The 19717-nt window shown below is 39.5% G+C and overlaps 1 protein-coding gene across 1 annotated transcript in view; it reads left to right on the top strand.

The window, feature by feature from the left end:
* Positions 1-310: 310 nt before the first annotated feature.
* SPTLC1 (serine palmitoyltransferase long chain base subunit 1) overlaps positions 311-19717 on the top strand; it is a 35484-nt gene continuing 16077 nt past the window's right edge. Inside the window, exons 1-7 of the mRNA XM_032205540.1 lie at positions 311-405; positions 1451-1558; positions 9748-9842; positions 10719-10812; positions 11219-11291; positions 17252-17384; positions 19050-19179. Coding sequence (XP_032061431.1) covers positions 340-405; positions 1451-1558; positions 9748-9842; positions 10719-10812; positions 11219-11291; positions 17252-17384; positions 19050-19179 — 699 coding nt within the window. The 5' untranslated portion in view covers positions 311-339. The remainder of the gene's footprint in view (positions 406-1450; positions 1559-9747; positions 9843-10718; positions 10813-11218; positions 11292-17251; positions 17385-19049; positions 19180-19717) is intronic.

The raw sequence follows: 19717 nt of genomic DNA, 5'->3' as shown, positions 1-19717 counted from the left end.
CCCGGCACTTGGCCTTGTTGAACTTCATACAGTTGACCTCAGCCCATCGGTGCAGCCTATCCAGATCCTCCTGCAGAGCCTTCCTACCCTCGAGCAGATCGACACACGCGCGTAGCTTGGTCATGGATGAGGGTATTACAGAGGGACCGGCCCCAGCACCGAGCCCTGGGGGACGCCACCAGTGACCGCCCCCCGCGCCTTAGCCCCGCCCCCTCTGTCAGGCCCCGCCCCCTCCCATAGCCCCGCCCCCGCGCCGCGCCGCGCCGCGTCCCCGCCCCTCTCGCGGCGGTGTAGGGCGGCCGGGGCGGAAGCGGCCGGGCGGCGGCGGCGGCGGCGGCCATGTCGGTGGCGGCGGGCGTGGGTCAGCAGTGGGTGCTGGTGGAGATGGTGCAGGCCTTCTACGAGGTGCGGGGCGCGGCGGGGTCTGCCTCCGCTGCGTGCGCGATCCGCGGTGGGCTCTGATAAAAAAATATGTGATATATATGTGTGTGTGTATATGTATATACATGTGTATGTATATATATAGCCTATAAATGTATAAATATATATATATATTTATGTATAGGGCTTGATTTCTGTGGCGTGGATGCGACACAGCGCGCCGTCCTTCTGCTTGGTTTCCTTCCGTTCACGGGCGCTGGGTGCGTCGTTTCGCTTTATTTGCAGGTCAGAGCCCACCTGAAGTGGGAGCTTTTCCACCAGAAATGGTCGGTGCTTGGGAGCTTTCCTGCTGGTTGGAGGTGCTGTGCGCTGAAGTGTGTGCTTTTTGAGTCTTACAAAAGCAGTAGGCACCCACGGCGTGGACTGTGGCCTTGCTGAAATGGAGCGATCAAACCTGTCGTGTAAACTAGGTGGCAAGTAGCGATGCTGTAACTCCACAAGGACTTTAAACGGGCTCTGCTGCTAGAGACAGCGGACATTCCTCCCTCCCAGCATCCAAGGAAGCTAACTCTAAAATGGGTGCTGTCGGCCCTGTTAGGTCTCCTTGAATACAGCAGTAGCTGTTGCTACTGGTAAGCTTTGAGTTATAAGAACCTAGGGTTGGAGTTGGCATGTGTAGACGAAACAGAGCTCTTGGGAACTGTCCATTGTGAAATTCTTCTGCTCGCACAAACACTGGTGTAGCCCTGAGGGGGAGTATCTGCAGTGCCTTTACTCTCAGCGTTTGGTTGATGTGCATGTGTGGAACTGGGACTGCTTATCAGTTTAGACTGTGCCATTAAAGAGTAATGATAGAGAGTAAGTCCATTTGTGCTGGAGTTAACAGCTACATTTAGTAGTTGTGAAGCAGTACGCTTTCATAGAAACGTAAGTTTTAGTGAAAATACGTTCTCAGCTGATGATCAGCTTCGATTTTCTAAGACTGTAAGTGGTGGAGTATAAATTGACAAAATGTGAAACTGATTCAAACAGAACTCTGTTTAGACTTATTTTTGTGCTTTATTTTCAGGCTCCTGCTTACCATCTTATTTTGGAAGGAATTCTAATTCTGTGGATAATCAGACTTATTTTCTCCAAGACATATAAACTTCAAGAGCGATCTGATCTAACACCTAAGGTAAGGCAGAAAAATATTTTGCTTTAGAGAAACAGTTGATGGCTACTGATGCATTTGGCTTTGAACCACTCACCTGCAAAATCATAAATAATCCAAGTTTTCCTTAGGATTTCAAAGGATAAGCTTACTTTTGAGCAATAAATTGCTTAAAAACTTCAGTTCTTGCCTTTAAAATAAGCATCAGGTTTGATAGTCTAAGAAATACTAAAAATCAAACAAAACAGATTGATGCGACCATGATGAGCTAGGAAAAGCTGGCATTACCTCTACTCTATGGATGGCTTTGTTTTAGAAATGGACACTGTATTAAAACACTATAAGAGTACAAGGATTAGTAAAATAGTCTGTACATGTGGCATTTGCGAGTCATAACTCTTTAGAGTTGACAGTGTTAGGTGAGTTCCAGAGAACGTTGTAGTGTAATGGCGATTAATTCCTTTTTACAATATATTCTTCTCAAAGAAAAACATAGTTCCTTTGTATAGGCAGGAATTTCTTCCTGACTTGGAGGTGGAGTCGATCAGGAGTGAGAGGAATTTGTTTTGGAGATATCCCTGGACTAGTTTGTCCAAGGCATGGTCTGCAGTTGAGCTTGCTGGTTATATTCAAAGAATGACTGGATGAGCTCTCTGAATGTGAAAACACTGAGGTGGGTAAGGACTCATTTGTTTTTCTCAGTTAAAGATGCATTATGGCAATGTATCGCAGTGTTAAAACCAGCTTGTAAGTGTGAGGGGTTGGTCTTAATGGTCTTAAGTCCTGTATAACCAGCAAGCTTAGACTGGTATTCTTCATGAGTAGTACAGATTATGGAAATTCCGTAGTGGTAGAGAATAAGGTTTATGAAACTGATTCTTGGGTGTTTTTCCCTCCTCACTGCTGTCTGTATCATGTGCTTGCAGGGGTTTTGATCTTATTCTTCCAAAGGATATACATTACGTGTGAGCTTTGAAGAGTAGTGTCCTTCAGGATCAAGTGAACAGGATGCAAGGACTGTGGACATGAGCAAAATTGCAGGACGTGTCTGCTTTGTGGGAGTATTTATTAAGCTTAGAGTATTCTAAGGAACTCTTCAGCGTGTAGGTATAAGTAATATTGGAAGTGAGAAATGAATTGAGCAGGAGTCAAGAAAGGCCAGGTCAGTTCTGTGCATGGGAGGACTTGAACTGATTGTCTTTGTTGGCTTTATGTGTTAAGACTAAAGAGTGAGTATGAAGGGGAGTCCAGCATGGTCGAGTATTGAGTGCTCAGATCATGTAGGAAGACATGCTGCAACTTTAAAGTAATTTCTGATTGTCCATTCAGAAGTTGTGATAGTTCATTCAGTAGAATTTTCCTGCATTAAATGGTTTTGATCTTTGGTATTTTAGAGGGTAACTTTTTTTTGGAAGATTCATTCTCCCTGCAGTTTATGTTGGAAAGGGCTCTTTGCTCCTCTTGTACAATCGGTGATGTGAAAAAGCTGAAACACATCTTCTCCTTAACAGTGTAGGAATTACACATGGGTACTTGTTATCAGTCAGTTGCAGGTCATATCCTTCATTCACTGACAGCCCATTTTGCTGAAGCTGAGGTGTTAAGAAAGTGCTGAGATAGATCTGGAACAGCGGTATGTGGTGGGGAAAAACTATGCTGTATCTTTTTAAATGGGAGCAGTGAGCAACTGAGAGAAGGCGCATTGCAGTTTGCTATAACTTCATGGGAGCAGGGATTGAGGAGGGGGTCAGGCGGGGCAAACACTTTGAAATGGCTCATACTTAGTAACTCCTGCTTTTGAAGGATGAAAAGAATGATGGTCACTGGCAAGACAACAGGTAGCAGGTTTTCTGAAGAACAGAGGCAACATAAGCTCTTGTTGTGGTGCTTCTCGTGAGATTCATACAAACTTTCCTGATCTTGAGAGGTAGAAAGGAATGTAAATGCTAGGGAAAAAAAAACAAACAAACAAAACACTAAAATCATCAAAAATTGCAGTGTACTTATGCTGGATACGTTACTTCAAAATTGCAACACATTTAAGCCTAGAAGAAAACTTGCAGTCTTCAGAGCTGCATTACTGCAAAGGGTTTGACTTGATGTTAGAGATCAACACTTCTAGTTTTTTCTTACCTGTATCTGGTATTTCCTGGGCAACCTGCACAGGGTGTGTCTGCTTAAGCAAGAGATTGGACCAGGTGACTTCCAGAGGTCCCTTTCAGTCTTAACCCTTCTGTGATTTTCATGGCAAAAAGAATAGTATAGGGCAGTGCTTTTTGGTCTGATGGTAAGTTCAGGTTGTATAATGTAGCTGTGAAAATAGCTCTTATTTTAAGCAGGGGAATAGCTGGGAGAAGGAAAGAAAAAGAAAAAAAAAAACAAAAACACCTTAATCTTCACTAAAAATCCTCATATAGTTGGCATTGCTTTGTTTCATACAGTGTGGGATGAGCAGGTTTCTGTGTGTGTTGCACTACATGCAGTAACATGCCAGCTGCGCAGCAAGGCAAATGCTAATTTGCCCTCTGGTTTGATTCATGCAGCAGTGTCCAGCCTCTGCCACACCAGGTAGAGTGGCTCGGCTGTTTGGGTGCAGGCACCCAAAGTGCAACCTGCAGTGCAGGCACTGCACTGAGCTCCACTGTGTGAGCTGAGCTACCTATATGTCAGCCAGTTATGTAATGATTCTTGGTGCTTTGCTGTGGCTTACTGCTGAGGATGCTGCCAGAGGAGAGCTGGTTCCACATAATAAATATTACCAAAGAATACCACTATTATGCAGCCATCTAGCATGATCTGTCAGGACCAGTCTGTCCTGGGGAACCAGAAGTAGATGTATTTTGCAACCTAGTGAACTTAGGAGTCATGCTTCTAAAACAGTGAAGAAATCCATCCAAAGGTATCTTCTGGGTTTAGGCAGGTGTGTAGCAATAGTACTCTGAAACCTAGTAAAGGAATCAGCTTTCAGACTGACTGACTGCCAACCTTTCACAACAGTGCTTGCAGGTATTCCTATTGGTTCTATACAACAGTAATAAAACTCATGAATCATCAACTAGAGAGCTGGAGAAATTCTCTGACTGTAACTTCTAGATAATTTGGGATCTCAGGAGGTACAAATAAATAAATCTATGGCCAGACGTGGTGCTGGACATACAGATTCTTGTGGGCTTTTCATCCAAAATAAAATATATCGAAAAACAGCAAAGTGCCATTGAGGGACTACAGTGGGCTGAAGGAGATTGCATTCCATCATTTAGCTACCAGCTTGCTTGCCAGCCAACAGCCATTTGTACAAAAAGAAGCCCTCCACATGCTTTTTGCTCTACGGTAAATGATACTGAGCTTCTCAGTCTACTAAGTTCTACTCAAGTTCTACCAAGAGCCTGCTTGTGTATGTGAGGAATAGCCTTTTTCCTCTAGTTAAAGAACTTTCATTACAGCAGTAGCATGAGAACAGTTTTATTAGAACAATATTAGTCAGGAGCCTGGAAAGCTTCTTTCAGAGAAGCATGTTGGATGCATGGCCGGGAAATACTGTAGGCTGTGAAAGCTGTCTCTTGCACGTAGAGAGTTCAGGAATTGACCGGGTGGTGTTGAATAAAGAAGAGCAGATGCAGCAGCTTCTGGTAAAGGTTTCCAGTTCTTTTTACCTACAGAGAATCTTGGCTAAAGGCATTTACCAATTTATGGTGTGATTCTGTAAATACCAACAAAATCAAGAATTATTTGTGGGCTGGTATGACTGCAAATAAGAAAATTAATTTTTGCATGTTGACACAGATGCATGAATTATGCTGTTTCAAGACAGCTCTCTACTAGCACAAGTAATTCCAAAAAATAACTTGTTTAAATATAATATGAGTTGGATGTGTTTACACCAAAGTATTTCTCTTACGCAAGATACCTGGTGTTTAAAAGTAAAAACCCACCAACACCGCCACCAAATCAACCCAAAACATTTTATATATTTATATGTATGTATATCTAATATTTAAACGTTTATATAAATATTATATAATTGTTTATTTTATATAGCATAAAATAAAAACATGTTTATATTTCCCCATACAATATTCATAAAAAATTATTTTAGCATTTAAATCTTAACATAAAATGTATACAGTTATATAAATTAAAAATACCTACAAAGGGGAAAGAGGAGGAGCTGAGAGATGAGTTCACTACTGTTACAGCCAGAGAGAGGAGAAATTGGAAACTTTCTTTTTTTTTTTTTCATCAAATGAGTGTTTTCAAGTACAGTGAACTGAAGAGAAATAAGTGAATTAAGTGTATATTGAGGATGTTACTGTGTGAATTAAAGTTTGGTTTCTCCATATGCTTGAAAATAAATGTTTATATTGATCCGAAATTTAGTGTGAATTTAGAAGGTGCAAGATAGAAGTTCTGAATGTGGGGTCACTGTTTGAAAGCCTCATTTGGCTGCCTTTTTGGTCAAAAGGCAATGGTTGTGATTCGTGGAAAGGCTGGTGTACTGAGATAGGTGGTGAATGGAAGAAGGAAGAGGTATGGACTGGCCTATCTGCAGCATGGATCCCTTTTTTATGTTGAAACTGGTACTCATTTCAGTCACAGACATCTCCAATCTCCCACCATAATAAAATAACTTTTACCACAGAAACTTTTGGTAAACTTACACCTGTACTAAGTATATGTGAAAACAGAAGACATGAGATACGAAGATGCAGATGTTTGTTCCTACGTCTATCAGAAAGCAAAATGATATAATGCAATGGGTGAGGAGAATGAATGGGAGATGGAGTTAGTGAAGTGCTGTTGTGGAGAATGAGGATTAGTCTTCTCTTGTGCGTGTATATCCAAGGGCCCTAAGGGAACTTGCAGATGAGGTTGCTAAGATGCTGTCCATCATAGTTGAGAAGTTGTGGTAGTGTGGTAAAGCTAGCACTGACTGGAAGAGGGGAAGCATTACCCCCATTTTTAACGAGGGAAAAAAAAAAAAGACCCAGGGAACTGCAGGCCAGTCAGTCTCACCTCTGTGCTTGGCAAGATCATGGAGCAGATCCTCCTGGAAACTAGGCTAAGGCACATGGAAAATAAGGAGGTGACTGGTGACAGTCAACATGGCTTCAGTAAGGGCAGGTCGTGCCTGACAAATCTGGTGGCCTTCTACTATGGGGTTACAGCATGGGTGGGTAGGGGAAGAGCAACTGACATCATCTACCTGGACTTGTGCAAAGCATTTGATACTGTCCCTCATGATATCCTTGCCTCTAAACTGGTGAGATGTGGATTTGATGGATGGACCACTCAGTGGGTAAGGAATTATCTGGGTGGTCACACCCAAAGAGTTGTGGCTCAGCGTCCAGGTGGAGATCAGTGATGAGTGGTGTTTGTAGGGGTTAGTACTGGGGCCGGCGCTGTTTAGTGTCTTTGTTGGTGACCTGGGCAGTAGGATGGAGTGCACCCTCAGCACATTTGCTGATGACATCAAGCTGTGTGGTGTGGCCAGCATGCTGGAGGGAAAGGATGCCATCCAGAGGGACCTGGACAGGCTTAAGAGGTGGGTCTGTGCAAACCGCATGAGGTTCAACAAGGCCAAGTGCTAGGTCCTGCATATGGGCTGGGGCAATCCCAAGCATGCTGCGTGATGAGAGGATTGAAAGCAGTTCTGAGTAGGAACTGAGGATGTTGGTGGATGAAAAACTGAACATGAGGCAGCACTGTAAGAATACAAAAGGTCGTAAGAAACACAAGAATGTCATGGACCTATTAGAATGAGTCCAGAGGAGGGCCATGAAGATAATCAAAGGGCTGGAGGACCTCTCCTATGACAACAGGCTGAAGGAGTTGGGGTTGTTCAGCCTGGGCAGGGAAGGCTGTGGGCAGACCTTGTAGCCGCCTTCCAGTACTTGAAGGGGGCATACGGGAGAGCTGTGGAGGGACTCCTTGTCAGGGAGTGTTGTGACAAGATGAGCAGTAACAGTTTTAACGTCATATAGTCAATGTTGCTTTGTTTCATACAGTATGGTTTTGCAGTAGCATCAGCAAGTCTGTGTTGGGACTACTTTGTTGTGGCCTTCACCTTAGCTTTATACCCATGTTGCTTTTGCTAGTTTTCACGCTGGATCATTTTCTGAAGGATGCTATTGTCCTCTTTCAAGACTGCCTCTACTAACAAAAGGAACAGGAAGGTATTTATGCCTGGGAGAGGAATGTACTGTACCAGCTATGGGCTTACAGCACTGTGGGTCGGTACATCTAGTGTTAAATTACATTTTGGATTTTTTTTTTAATAGCAATATGGTATAGAGATTCATGTTACTATGTTTTGATCCAAGATCAGAATGCCAATCTCTGTTTTGGATCAGCAGAGCTTAGCATACAGAGTTAGGATTGTTGTTTCACTCAGAAGTTAACCTTAATTTAGGTACTACTTTTCCACCATTTTGGTACTATGATACATGTTAATCTTTATACGGTATATCATCTGGTAATCTTCTACCATAGGGTTCTGAAGGTATTTGCTGAATCTTTTTGAGTGTGAGGTTTACAATGAGCTACAAAATAGTTGTCAGTAGTATCGATGGACAGTTTGATTTATTAATCGTCTGTCTCTGCTGCTTTGTTGTTTGGATTTTTTTTAGTTGAAGCATTAAATCTGGTGTTTGACGTGTGTGAATGGCGCAAGTACAAGGCAGATGAGTAAACCCAAGATTAATGCTTAGCTCTTTCCTTAATATATGAAGCAGCATTTCAGTAGATGTACAGGAACTGTGTGCGGGGCTCAGGTGATCTCTCCTGCAGTCACTAAAGAAACGGAGCGCTTTTTCTGATATGTGTACCCACATCAAAATACTGAATAGATTTAACTGTGTCACATGTGTTAATGGCATTTTACTTCCTTTAAAGCATGTGCCTCATGGGTAAAATTCCAGTAAGAAATCTAACATGAAAAAGTAAAACAAAAAAGTATTTAAACGACATCTGCAAAATATTAGAAATACGGGCTACTATGCTCATATAAAAAAGGTATCTATTCTGAAATACAGGGCCATTGAAATTTCCATTTGTGCTTTGCAGTAGACCTTTGTAGATCTCGTGGGTTATTCATTTATATTCTAGAAGTAACTATAAACAAGATTATGCATTATTAATGTCTAGAAGCCAAGTTACTCATTTAGTTAAAAAGAAAGTGATGAAAATACAGGAGAGTAAACATAAACTGTTTCATATAGTTTCCTTTTGATTTTTACTGTCTTAATTTTTTCTTTTACTTTGAAGACTTGGAAATGTGTATTTGATAAAGAATTAAAATAGAGAATAATACTATTGAGCTGTTCTTTTAAGAATCAATTACAGCTCTCGTATTTTAGGTATTAACATAAGTAGCCTTAAATATTGTACTGCATTTTGAAATAATGGAAATGTAGCACTGTTGTAGTCAAAATTAATTTGTTAACAGGTATGGTACCTGCTGTTATACTAGTAAATAATCCTCTTGAAAAGTTCTGCTTTGTTGGTACAAAGAACAGTTTTGGTGTTATGCCTTAATAGTTACAGATTTGACCAACTATTCTAATGCAGTTGTCATGCTGGTCCAGAGCATGTCCTTCAGAAAGTCATTTAACTGAGACTGTCTGTGTTGCTTAAAGCACTTTGAAAATGAGTGTGCATTGCGTATTCTTCCATGGTTAGGTGGGGGATATGCAGTTTAGCAGTTGCTGCCATTTCTTGATCATTTGGCATTTTATATTATCTATTGTGTCCTGCTTATGTTTGTATTGTTTTGCTTAGCATCTTAATGCCACAGTTGCTTAAACAGCTCAGTTGAAGACTTCAGAATGTGAAGTGAGGCAATTTATATTCAATTATTATATAATTTGTGTTCAGTTACCCACTAGAGGAAGACTTGCATAAATAATAGATTGAGAGAAATAGTATTGATTAAAATATGGCAAAGACATCAAGTTAGTATCTGTTCTTTTTACTATGATATTGTGAGATCTTTTTTTATGTACAGACACAATTGGGGTATCTTTCTTTACGTGCCTTTCTCCTTGAAGAATTCAGAGACTCATAGTTAAACACACTAATACCAATCTCAACTGTCTCAGGAAGCTGATATGCAGAATATGTCATTTCTCATATAAACAGTTGAAAGTGCTTATTAGAGTACAATGACTTTTCTAATGGAAATCCTTTTTAAGTAATACTTTTTTCCCATTCTTCAGGAAAAAGAAGAGTTGATTGAAGAATGGCAGCCAGAGCCGCTTGTTCCACCTGTACCAAAAGATCACCCAGCTCTTAACTACAATGTTGTTTCAGGGTAAGTCTAATCAAAATAAATGTTTCCTCATATCAACTTGATGTCCATATTGTTAAGCATATATCTAACAAAGAATTTCTATATTCCTAGAAGCTTATATAAATTAATTTTTAGATGACAGAACAGAATTTACCACCGAAGAGGTGGTCTTACTTTTGCGATCTTACCAAGATTATTTTATTAAAAAAAAAGTCTTTCTCATTTTGAGTGTTTTAATGTAAGATTTTATTTTTGTTTTTAATATTGAGGGGATAGTTTTATCTTCATTCTGGGTCTGTATTTTTTTGTAGTATTGTATTTTTCCCAAATATTAATGTTTACCAACTTTTGATTAAGTGGTGCAGAGAGAAGAAAGCAATTACAAAACACTTAAAAAGAAACTGTGGCTAGGTACTTGGCACTTCATGCAAAGTTGTTTTTAATGTGGTAGATTTGGACAAACAGAAGTGGGGGGTGCTTGACAGCAAAGGTGTTTTGAGAGCACTGTCACATGGGACAGTGTTCAATGCTTTGCACAGACAGATGATGTCAGTTGCTCTTCCCTTATCCACCAATGCTGTAATCCCATGGGAGGAGGCCACCAGATTTGTCAGGCATGATCTGCCCTTGGTGAAGCCATGTTGGCTGTCACCAGTCACCTCCTTATTTTCCATGTGCCTAAGCATAATTCCCAGGAGGATACTGAATTTGTTAATATTGGTAGTATTAACATGCCTCGAAACTAAACTTCGACTCATTGGGTGGTAAAGAAATGGAAAGAGGGAATCTTGAAAATGCAGACTGTCTTTTATTATAGGAAAAAAACAAAACATCTACTGTTTGCATGTAAATGCTGAATGTTCATTCATAAGAATATGTCTCTAATTTATTTCTCAGTCCTCCCACCCATAAAATCACCGTTAATGGCAAAGAATGTATAAACTTTGCATCGTTCAATTTTCTCGGACTTTTGGATAATGAGAAAGTTAAGGTGAGTTCTTTCAGTTACCATATATTGTGTGACTATTCCTATTGTGTGTTACCTTGAAACTAAGAATTACTTCAGAAAGCACAAGCTTTGTCAAGGAAATATGCTGCTGAAGTAGTAAGGAAAATAAATAGCACAAAATTATAAGATTTATTAAGTTTGCCTTTTTACTAAAATTTTACCTTTGCACGCACTTATGGCTAACCAATTATCAAGTTAGAATATAATGTCCTCAATCAGTAGAATACAATGAATGTCACTTTTACCACTTGTTCAATACAAAAGTCAGTACATTATTAAACTTACTGTAAAGCTGGTCATGTTGCATGATGACTTTGCAGTGTGAACTGTATAGAATCAGTCAGCTTTTGTAGGAATATATGTTTCACATAATTCTTCTGTGTTAAAGAGCGCAGCCCAAGCATCTCTGAAGAAATATGGAGTTGGTACTTGTGGACCTAGAGGATTCTATGGTACTTTTGGTCAGTATTTTTTACTTAATCTACCTTTAATAGTTTTCAGACTGATGTAAGTTCACCAAAGCAGTCCTGTATGTAAGAAGCAAATTATTACTGTGTAGAACAGTTACGCTTTCACACAGTGTTTACTGTAACTGGTAAGGATTAGTAGCACTTATTGTTGGTAGTTTTGCTTCTTACTCATTTTATAAATTTTCTTATTCTTTCTTACTTTCTAATGATGGTGTTGGAGGAGAGTTACAAAGTTAAATATTGTCTGTTTTAACTTAGGTCACCACAATAGACGTGAAAATAAATAAATCAGAAATTTATCCAGCGTGGTGAATTTCAGTGTAGTTTACAAATATGTTTTTAAGTAGACCGCAAGAGGGCAGTCTGGTATCTGTTTTCGTTTCTAATTTTTCATTGTTAAGTGTATCTAGTGCTGTAGTAAGAATGAAGTTTTCCTTTACTCGTGATTTTAATGTTGTAATTGAGAGTTTTTATGATGTGAGAGGGTGTTACTGAGTGTTTTCTTAATTTGGTAAGAAGAAGCAAGTTGTTAAATATCAGCCTCTGGAAATAGTTCTTTACAGACAGGCATTTGTATTATGAAATACCGTGTGGAAGCCAAAGAGTAATAAATGAATAACTGTGCAGTTGCAGGCTGAAAACATCAGCTTATTGTCATGTGAACTTTTTTGTCTCTTCCCAGAGGTGATGGAATTGACAGTGTTTGTACTCAAATGACTTTGTAGAGTTGGCTTCCTTTAGCCTTGAGTTGAATTCATGACTGACTTTTTCATTAATCAAGCTAGACCTTTAATTGATCATGTAGTTGCTGTACCTGTTTTGATTTGTTATATGTTTATATATCAGAACAAAGTTGAGTCTTTGACAGCAATCTTACAGACTGTTCAGCATTCTAGATATGTAATTCGTTTCTAGAGAAGGCAGCCTGCTAATTATCAGTGATCTTTTATGAAGCTGAATTACTTTAGTAACCACAGCGAAGCATTGATCTGTCAGAATTCATATAAGGTTTCAAAAACATTGAAAAGCTCAAGGAAATTCGTGGGCTAATGTTTCTGCACTTTTGAGTTCAGGTTAATATCAAGAGTTGTGAAGTTTTTAATTTAGTGCTTCTTTGTAGTAAGTTTTCAGAATAGACTAGTTAAAAGTTGATTTTCTTGGTTAATTGAGAGATTGTTTGGCTTTTTTCCTGCCCTCTTTATAGCTGTAATCCTAAGATCCAAGCTGTACACCATTAGTGTTTATCTGAATTACTGGTCATTAGCTTCTGCATTTTTTTGATAAATGCCCCATTTTACAAAACAGGGCATGTAATCCATGGTGTTGCTGCATGACATCACTAGTGAATAAATGATGTTACACTACATTACCTTTTCTGTGAAAGAAAAGGTTAGAATTGGCTTCAAAATTGAGACAAGGCTGCTATTCTTCTTGGATCCCCAAAAGGCTTCCCATTTCTTCTTGAGTTTAAACATTCTAAGTATTGTAGGCTTTTGAATTTCTGATTGAAACGTTTCTTGCTTGAGTACTGTTGTATGCCTCAGGATGTTCTGTGTGCTGTGCTGTTGGTAAATGAGTTATGTTGTGTCCAGAACGACATAGCTTACTCTTATTGCTACAGTGATTATTAATTGTTCTCACTCAGAATTATCTCCTTCTAGGGGTTGGTATTTCTTATCAGTGTTAGAGACCTCTTTATTCTCTCTGCCTGTTTGCAGGGATTTTATACGTTTAATGAGTTCCTATTAAGAAATTGCTGTTTTGTGCTGCATACACGAAAAATGCAGCCATGCCTTTATCCTGTGATAACCTTGAAGTGTTAGTATATTCATACAGGACTGAACCTGCATGGCAATATTCTGTTCAGACAGGTGAGATACAAGTATGTGAGGGGTGGTGGTGTGTTCTGTTTTTGTTTTTTTTTTTAAGGCTCTTGTTGATTGCCTGGCATAATTTCAGCACCCTTCAGAACTGGGAAGATCAGGAAAGGCCACCAGATAAAATATATGAAAGGAGATGTGGGTTTTGGATCTCAGTGCTTCTGCTCTTGGCTTGCATGTGAGCACATGCTAGATTCATTCTAAACTGGTCCTTCACAGCACTTTAAGACTGTAGTAGCTTTTTTAACGTTTCGTAAGTATGCAGAAAGATGTTCCAGCCGTATCTTTGTCTCTACAGATATAATCTAGGTAGTGTTTGCAAATTTTATGTAATGTAGGTTAATCCAAGTGATGTAAAGGAAATAATTGCAATGAAGAATGAAGGGTCAAGTAATACTCTGTTTTTATCATAGTAGAATGTTAGTAAAATGTTAACTAATAGAGCTGTAAGCTTGATGATGTATCAACTTTGTGTATGGTATATCTTGCTCTGACTCATGGTTCTTGCTTTCTATAAACTTAAATGTTCTGCCCTTGGCAAAATTTACTAGGCTTGTAAATTTTTCTTTCCTTAACGTGAAACTGATTGTATTCACTATCTGATTATTGCTGACAGTACTTCTTTTGCCCACTGTTTTTACTAAGCTTTCCCTCAGTGTAATGTTTGCTCTTGCTGAGTAAAGCTCTATGAAAAGCTTGAAAGTTTTCATTTTTATCTGTGGTGGCCTCTTCATCTCTTTCAATTTATTGGTTAGAGAAAGTGGGTGGTCTTTTATGCTCAAGCAAAACATTTTTCCCTGTTGGATATCAACAGCTGGTTCAGTCCTTGTTTCCCCTTAGTCTTTATTTTTGACTGGTGAGGCTTAAAAAAAAAAAAAAAGAAAACGTTTTGGGCTGAATGTTGTTTATATCACGTTTTATTTGCCACAAGGCCAGCCTCCTTTTTTGATGCTTGTTGGCCAGAAGAATCACAGAATTGAAGGGGTTGGAAGATCATCGGGTCCAGTCGAAAGATCATTGGGTCCAACCCCCCTGCCAAAGCATGTTCCTTAGAGCAGGCCGCCCAGGTAGGCGTCCAGATGGGCCTTGAATATCTCCAGAGAAGGTGACTCCACAAACTGCCTGGGCAGCCTGTCCCAGTGCTCTGTCACCCTCACTGTGAAGAAGCTTTTTCGCATGTTGGTGTGGAACTTTCTGTGCGCCATCTCGTGGCCATTGCTCCTTGTCCTGTCCCCACAAACCACTGAAAAGAGGTTGGCCAAATCCCTCTGTCTCCTGCACCTCAGGTATTTATACACATTGATGAGATCCCCTCTCAGTCTTCTTTTCTCCAGGCTGAACAGACCCAGGTGTCTCAGCCTTTCTTCATAGGGAAGATGCTCCAGGCACCGTATCATCTTTGTGGCCCTTCACTGGATCTTTCCAGGAGATCCCTGTCTTTTTTGTACTGGGGAGCCCAGAACTGGACACAGCACCCCAGGTGTGTCGTCAGGGAAGATGTTGAACAAGACCGGACCCAGCACCAACCCCTGGGGAACACCTCTAGTCACAGGTCTCCAGCCAGACTCGGTGCTGCTGATCACTGCCCTCTGAGCTCGGCCAGTCAGTGTGTTCTCAGCCCACCTTACTGTCCACTCCTCTATCCCACACTCTCAGCTTTGCTATCAGGATGTCATGGGAGACAGTATCGAAAGCCTTGCTAAAGTAAAGGTAGATGACATCCACTGCTCTCCCCTCATCTACCCAGCTGGTGATGCCATCGTAGAAGGCAATGAGGTTGGTCGAGCATGGCTTCAACTTGGGAATCCATGCTGACTACTCCTCATAACCTTATTCTCTTCCAATTGCTTGGAGATGGCATCCAGAACAAGCTGTTCCAACACCTTTCCAGGGACAGAGGTGAGACTGACTGGCCTGTAGTTTCCCGGATCCAAAAAATATTGTTCTGGAGTTGTTTTTTAGTACTTGAAATGAGGTTCCTCCTTTCTGTTTTGCAGCCTTGCTGCAGATTGTTTCATTTGTTCTGAAGTCCATGTGAAAATACAGAAAAAGATGCAAAGATTCTGAAGAAAAGACTTCCTAAGATATCTGTCAAGAAAGTAGGTTAGATAACTGCACCACCCTCTGTGTGCAGACCCTTTCCCTAACCCCCAGCCTGAACCCTCCCCTGCCCCAGCTCCATGCCGTTCCCTCGGGTCCTGTCGCTGTCCCCAGAGAGCAGAACTCAGCGCCTGCCCCTCCGCTCCCCCTCAGATCATTAAGTCCAAGTTAAGTTTTGAACACTGAGAGGCATAGGACATCAACCACCTTAGTAGAAAACCTGTTCTAGTGTGTGACCACCCTCATGGTAGAGAAATTTTTTCTGCTGTGCAGTCTGAACCTCTTCTGGTGCAGCTTTCTCCCGTTCCCACGTGCTATGTCAGTGGTTCACAGGGATCAGAGGCCAGCACCTCCCTCTGCCCTTCCCCTCCTTGGGGAGTTGCAGAGAGCCATGAGGTCACCTCTTGGCCTCCTCTTCTCCAGACCAGACATCCCGAGTGTGTCCTCAGAGTCTCCTCACAGGACGTGCCTTCCAGCCCTTTTACCAGCTTTGTTGCCCTCATTTAGATGCTTTCAAGTATCTTAACATCTTTTTAAGTTGTAAAGCCCAGAACTGCACGCAGTATTCACAGTGAGGCCACACCGATGCTAAATATAGGAAGAGAATGAGCTCTTTCAGCCAGATGGCTATGTTGTGTTTAATTCACCCCAAAATGCAGTTTTGCCTGCCAGGGCACACTACTGTCTCAAGTTGAGCCTGCTGTTGACCAAGACCCCCAGATGTCTTTGAAAACATATTTTCTGCTTTTACTCTATGCATGTACAAATCAGGTGGACATGCCATTTTGAGGAAAGGTTAGTCTAGATATATTTCCTATAACAAAGTAAGTGTTTTTTTTTTTTTTTTTTTTTTTTTTTTTTTTTTTTTTTTTTTTTTTTTTTTTACAAAACGCTTTCTTGCTACACCTTTGCTGTTAATATCTGGCCAGAAATGTCAATGTTGATATCTCCAATAGTCTTTTAGGTTTGGTTAATTTTATTTATTTTTTTTATATTGGTTCATTTGAATTTACGTTCAATGAATTCTGAATAATTGCAAGAAGGTAACCTTTGGCAAAGGGTGATCTTTCAAGTCACATCCTGAGAATCTCTATTTGTCCTTCCATTCTGTGTTATTTTCAGCTGATAAAGGATGTGATTATTTGAATGACATTTGCTAGCAGAAGCGTGTAGTGACAAGAGTGTTGCACAATTAAAATAACTGTTTGCCCAGTACAGGTTATTTTGCTTAGGCACAATACTTAATGCACCTTTTAGATTCTGGCTGGTTCTGAAGCAACAATTCCCTGACTGTGTTGTATTGCTCTTAATCTCTTCATTTAGTGGTATTTTGTTGCAAACGCAGATCATTTTGACCAAATTGGTTTGGGAAATGCATGTGTGTAGAGTTGTCAGTTTGTCTCAAGGATGAGTAATCTCTGGCATGGAGATGGTGACCTTTTAAATAGGCTGAATTGCATTCAGGAGGTGGTATGTGATTGCAGCCTGACAAGAACAGTTTTCCGTTGTAATTATGGCTGTGCTATGTGCAGTGGAAACGTCGTCTTGGAAGAACTGACAGTCTGCCAAAAGGATCTCTTTAATTGCTATAAATTACATTGCTAAGTATTGTCTGATCGAAGTAATGTTGCTCCCTAGTTACAGGCCAGGAACCCTGCATCATTTACTTGTGCTCTAATCACAAGCAGATCTTAATTTCCACTGCATAAGTGTACAAGAGAAAGACATTACTTAAATATTTTTCTAATCTATGAAAGTTTCTGATTAATATTAGGTTACTTGTCAGTTTAAGTAAGGCTGTATTAATTGTAGCTTGTTTTTTAGGAGGTTATTGTTTTAACACTCTTCCTAAAAATGAACATTTACTTAATTAATTAGGTTGCTCTTAGCAAGTTAGTCTTAGTTTAGTTAGTCTTCCTGATCTCAAGTCAGTTTAACTGCTTTCAACTTCATAATTTTTCTCTCAAACAGATGTGCACCTAGAATTAGAAGACCGACTAGCAAAATTCATGAGGACAGAGGAAGCTATTATATACTCATATGGTTTTGCAACAATTGCCAGTGCTATTCCTGCATATTCAAAAAGAGGGGACATAGTGTTTGTGTAAGTACTGCTTTCTCTTTGGAAAATTGCAGATTTAAGAATTTTCCTTTCAGTTTTTCTTTTATTATTGTAAGTCAAATTCATTTAATGGTTTATAAAACAATGCTGTTTTGTATCAATTATTTTATTGTACATATCTCAAATGTTCTTTATTTGCAAAATATTCCATGACAAATAAGCTATTGTTTTTATCAAGGAAAAGCAGACCTGGACACTCAGCTTAACACAAAAAAACACCATCCAAACAAAGAAAGATGATGTACTTGTTTATGCAAGGACTAAGTCTGATATCTAGACTTTTTCCTAAGAAAATGGACTGTCATATTTGCTGTTCCCCTGTTTACTGCTGGCTTTTTACACTGGTAGTAAGGCAGTTGTTCTGCCATGCATATTTGCAGTGGATTAGTTGGTTAAAGGTTGTTGTATATATTAATGTAACAAAAGAACATCTATACAGGGTCAAACCACAGATTCAGCAGGCCCAGTATCCAGTCCCTGAGAGTAGCCAGTCATGATTTGTATCTGAAAGAGTAAAGAAACAGGAGAAAGAATATAGCAATATTCAAAACTTTATGAACCAAAGAGAAGGATTTGGATTCAGAAGTAGCTGATGTTTTTTGTTTATTTTTCCTATTCTTTTTGTACCTGTCTAAATCTGTAATAGTAAAAGTACTCCTATTACATGTAATTTCATGGTTTAAATTGAACATTTTATGAGTAACTGTATTTGAGTATAACACCTAGTAGTTTCAATTGATGCATTTGATCTTTAGGGAACAAGCAGACACTTCTGTACTGTTGATATACTTTTGGATTTGTCTGTAATTCTTCTTAAGTCACTTCTCTTTTGAAGCGTAAGGTTTGTAGCCTATATGCCTTCTTTTATACCACTTCAGTTATCCTTTATTTTTGGTTTTCTGGGTCAGCTTTTTCTGAGATGAATGACCAGAATCAGATACTATTCAAAGCGTTGGTGTAAACCTGTAGTTAAGTTATTTGTACTGTTTCAGCTTCTTAGTGAGAAAAGATCTTCTCATCTTATTTAAAAGCAACTTGTTTGAAGCTATTGGTTTAATCATGTGCAGAAGGCTTGATTTAGTTGCCACTTTTGAAAGATTACTGGATTTATTCAGGTGTGAAATGACATACTCCATCATACCCAGAGATTTGCTTTTCCAGCACTTAGAAATGGTGAATAGCCTCTAAGATAGTGATTTCCAAGCTATATTAAAAAGCAGGTTTTAGATCCTCAGAACACCACTATAAATGTTATACGCACATCTTCATGTTTTTCTTCTAAGATTCAGAGTGAATGGAATGAGTGCTTCGGGGATGATTACTGGGGTGTTGTACCTAGTCCATGGAATGCAGTGCTGAAATGAATTGCTGTCATGTACAGACAAAAGAACCAGTGTACAGTTAAAATAAAAAATGTTAGCTTGCTTTTAATGGTTGTAGTCAGCAAGAAAGTTGCAAAACTTTAGAAATGAGTGTTCAAAGTGTAATTAAAATTTATGATTCTTTGATAAATCTTGTTTTAGTATACCTAAGTACAGACATCTGCCCTGACCAGAACAGTCCTAATTGTCACCTTCCTTCTTTGAATTAAAACAATTTTTTGAGTTAAAACAAGTGTAAACTTAGAAGACCTTGCTGTACTTACAGAGATGAAGCTGCCTGCTTTGCTATTCAGAAGGGTTTACAAGCATCTCGTAGTAACATCAAGTTATTTAAGCATAATGATATGGCTGACCTTGAACGACTCTTGAAGGAGCAGGAGATTGAAGATCAAAAGGTACAGTTCCTTGAAAAAATACTTGTACATTGTGTCCACTCCATGCCAACATTTTTTTTTTTTTTTTTTTTTACAGTATTATGTAACTGATTTGGCCCAATACTTATAGGCCATGATTTGGTTTCTGTAAATCTCAACTGAGCATTTAATGTTGCTTGTATAATTAAGATTGACATTATTATGGCATTTATCAGTGTAATGATTGGAAGTGAGTTCACAAGCATCGGTGGTGGAGCCACATAGTACGAAAGGATGCTCAAAAGAAGCCACTGAAATCAGGATCAGCAAGTGCAGACGATCCACTCAAAAGAATTACATGAATCATCAACATCATGTACCTCATTCACAGAATGCTGGGAAGTTACAGTTGGAATAAAGCTGATTTTGTGCTACTTAGAAAAAGTCAAGTAGATAAACTGGATTATTATTATGTATCAATTTAACATCAGTCTTAAGTCAGGAATGGATCTGATGAATAGCGAATTTGTAGATAATATACTAGTCAACTTTTTCCCTTACCTTTATGGAAAATGTATTT

Source organism: Aythya fuligula, chromosome Z, assembly GCF_009819795.1.
Source record: "Aythya fuligula isolate bAytFul2 chromosome Z, bAytFul2.pri, whole genome shotgun sequence".
Lineage (NCBI taxonomy): Eukaryota > Metazoa > Chordata > Aves > Anseriformes > Anatidae > Aythya > Aythya fuligula.
The sequence above is the reverse complement of the archived record's forward strand: the minus strand, read 5'-3'. Positions and strand labels throughout refer to the sequence as shown.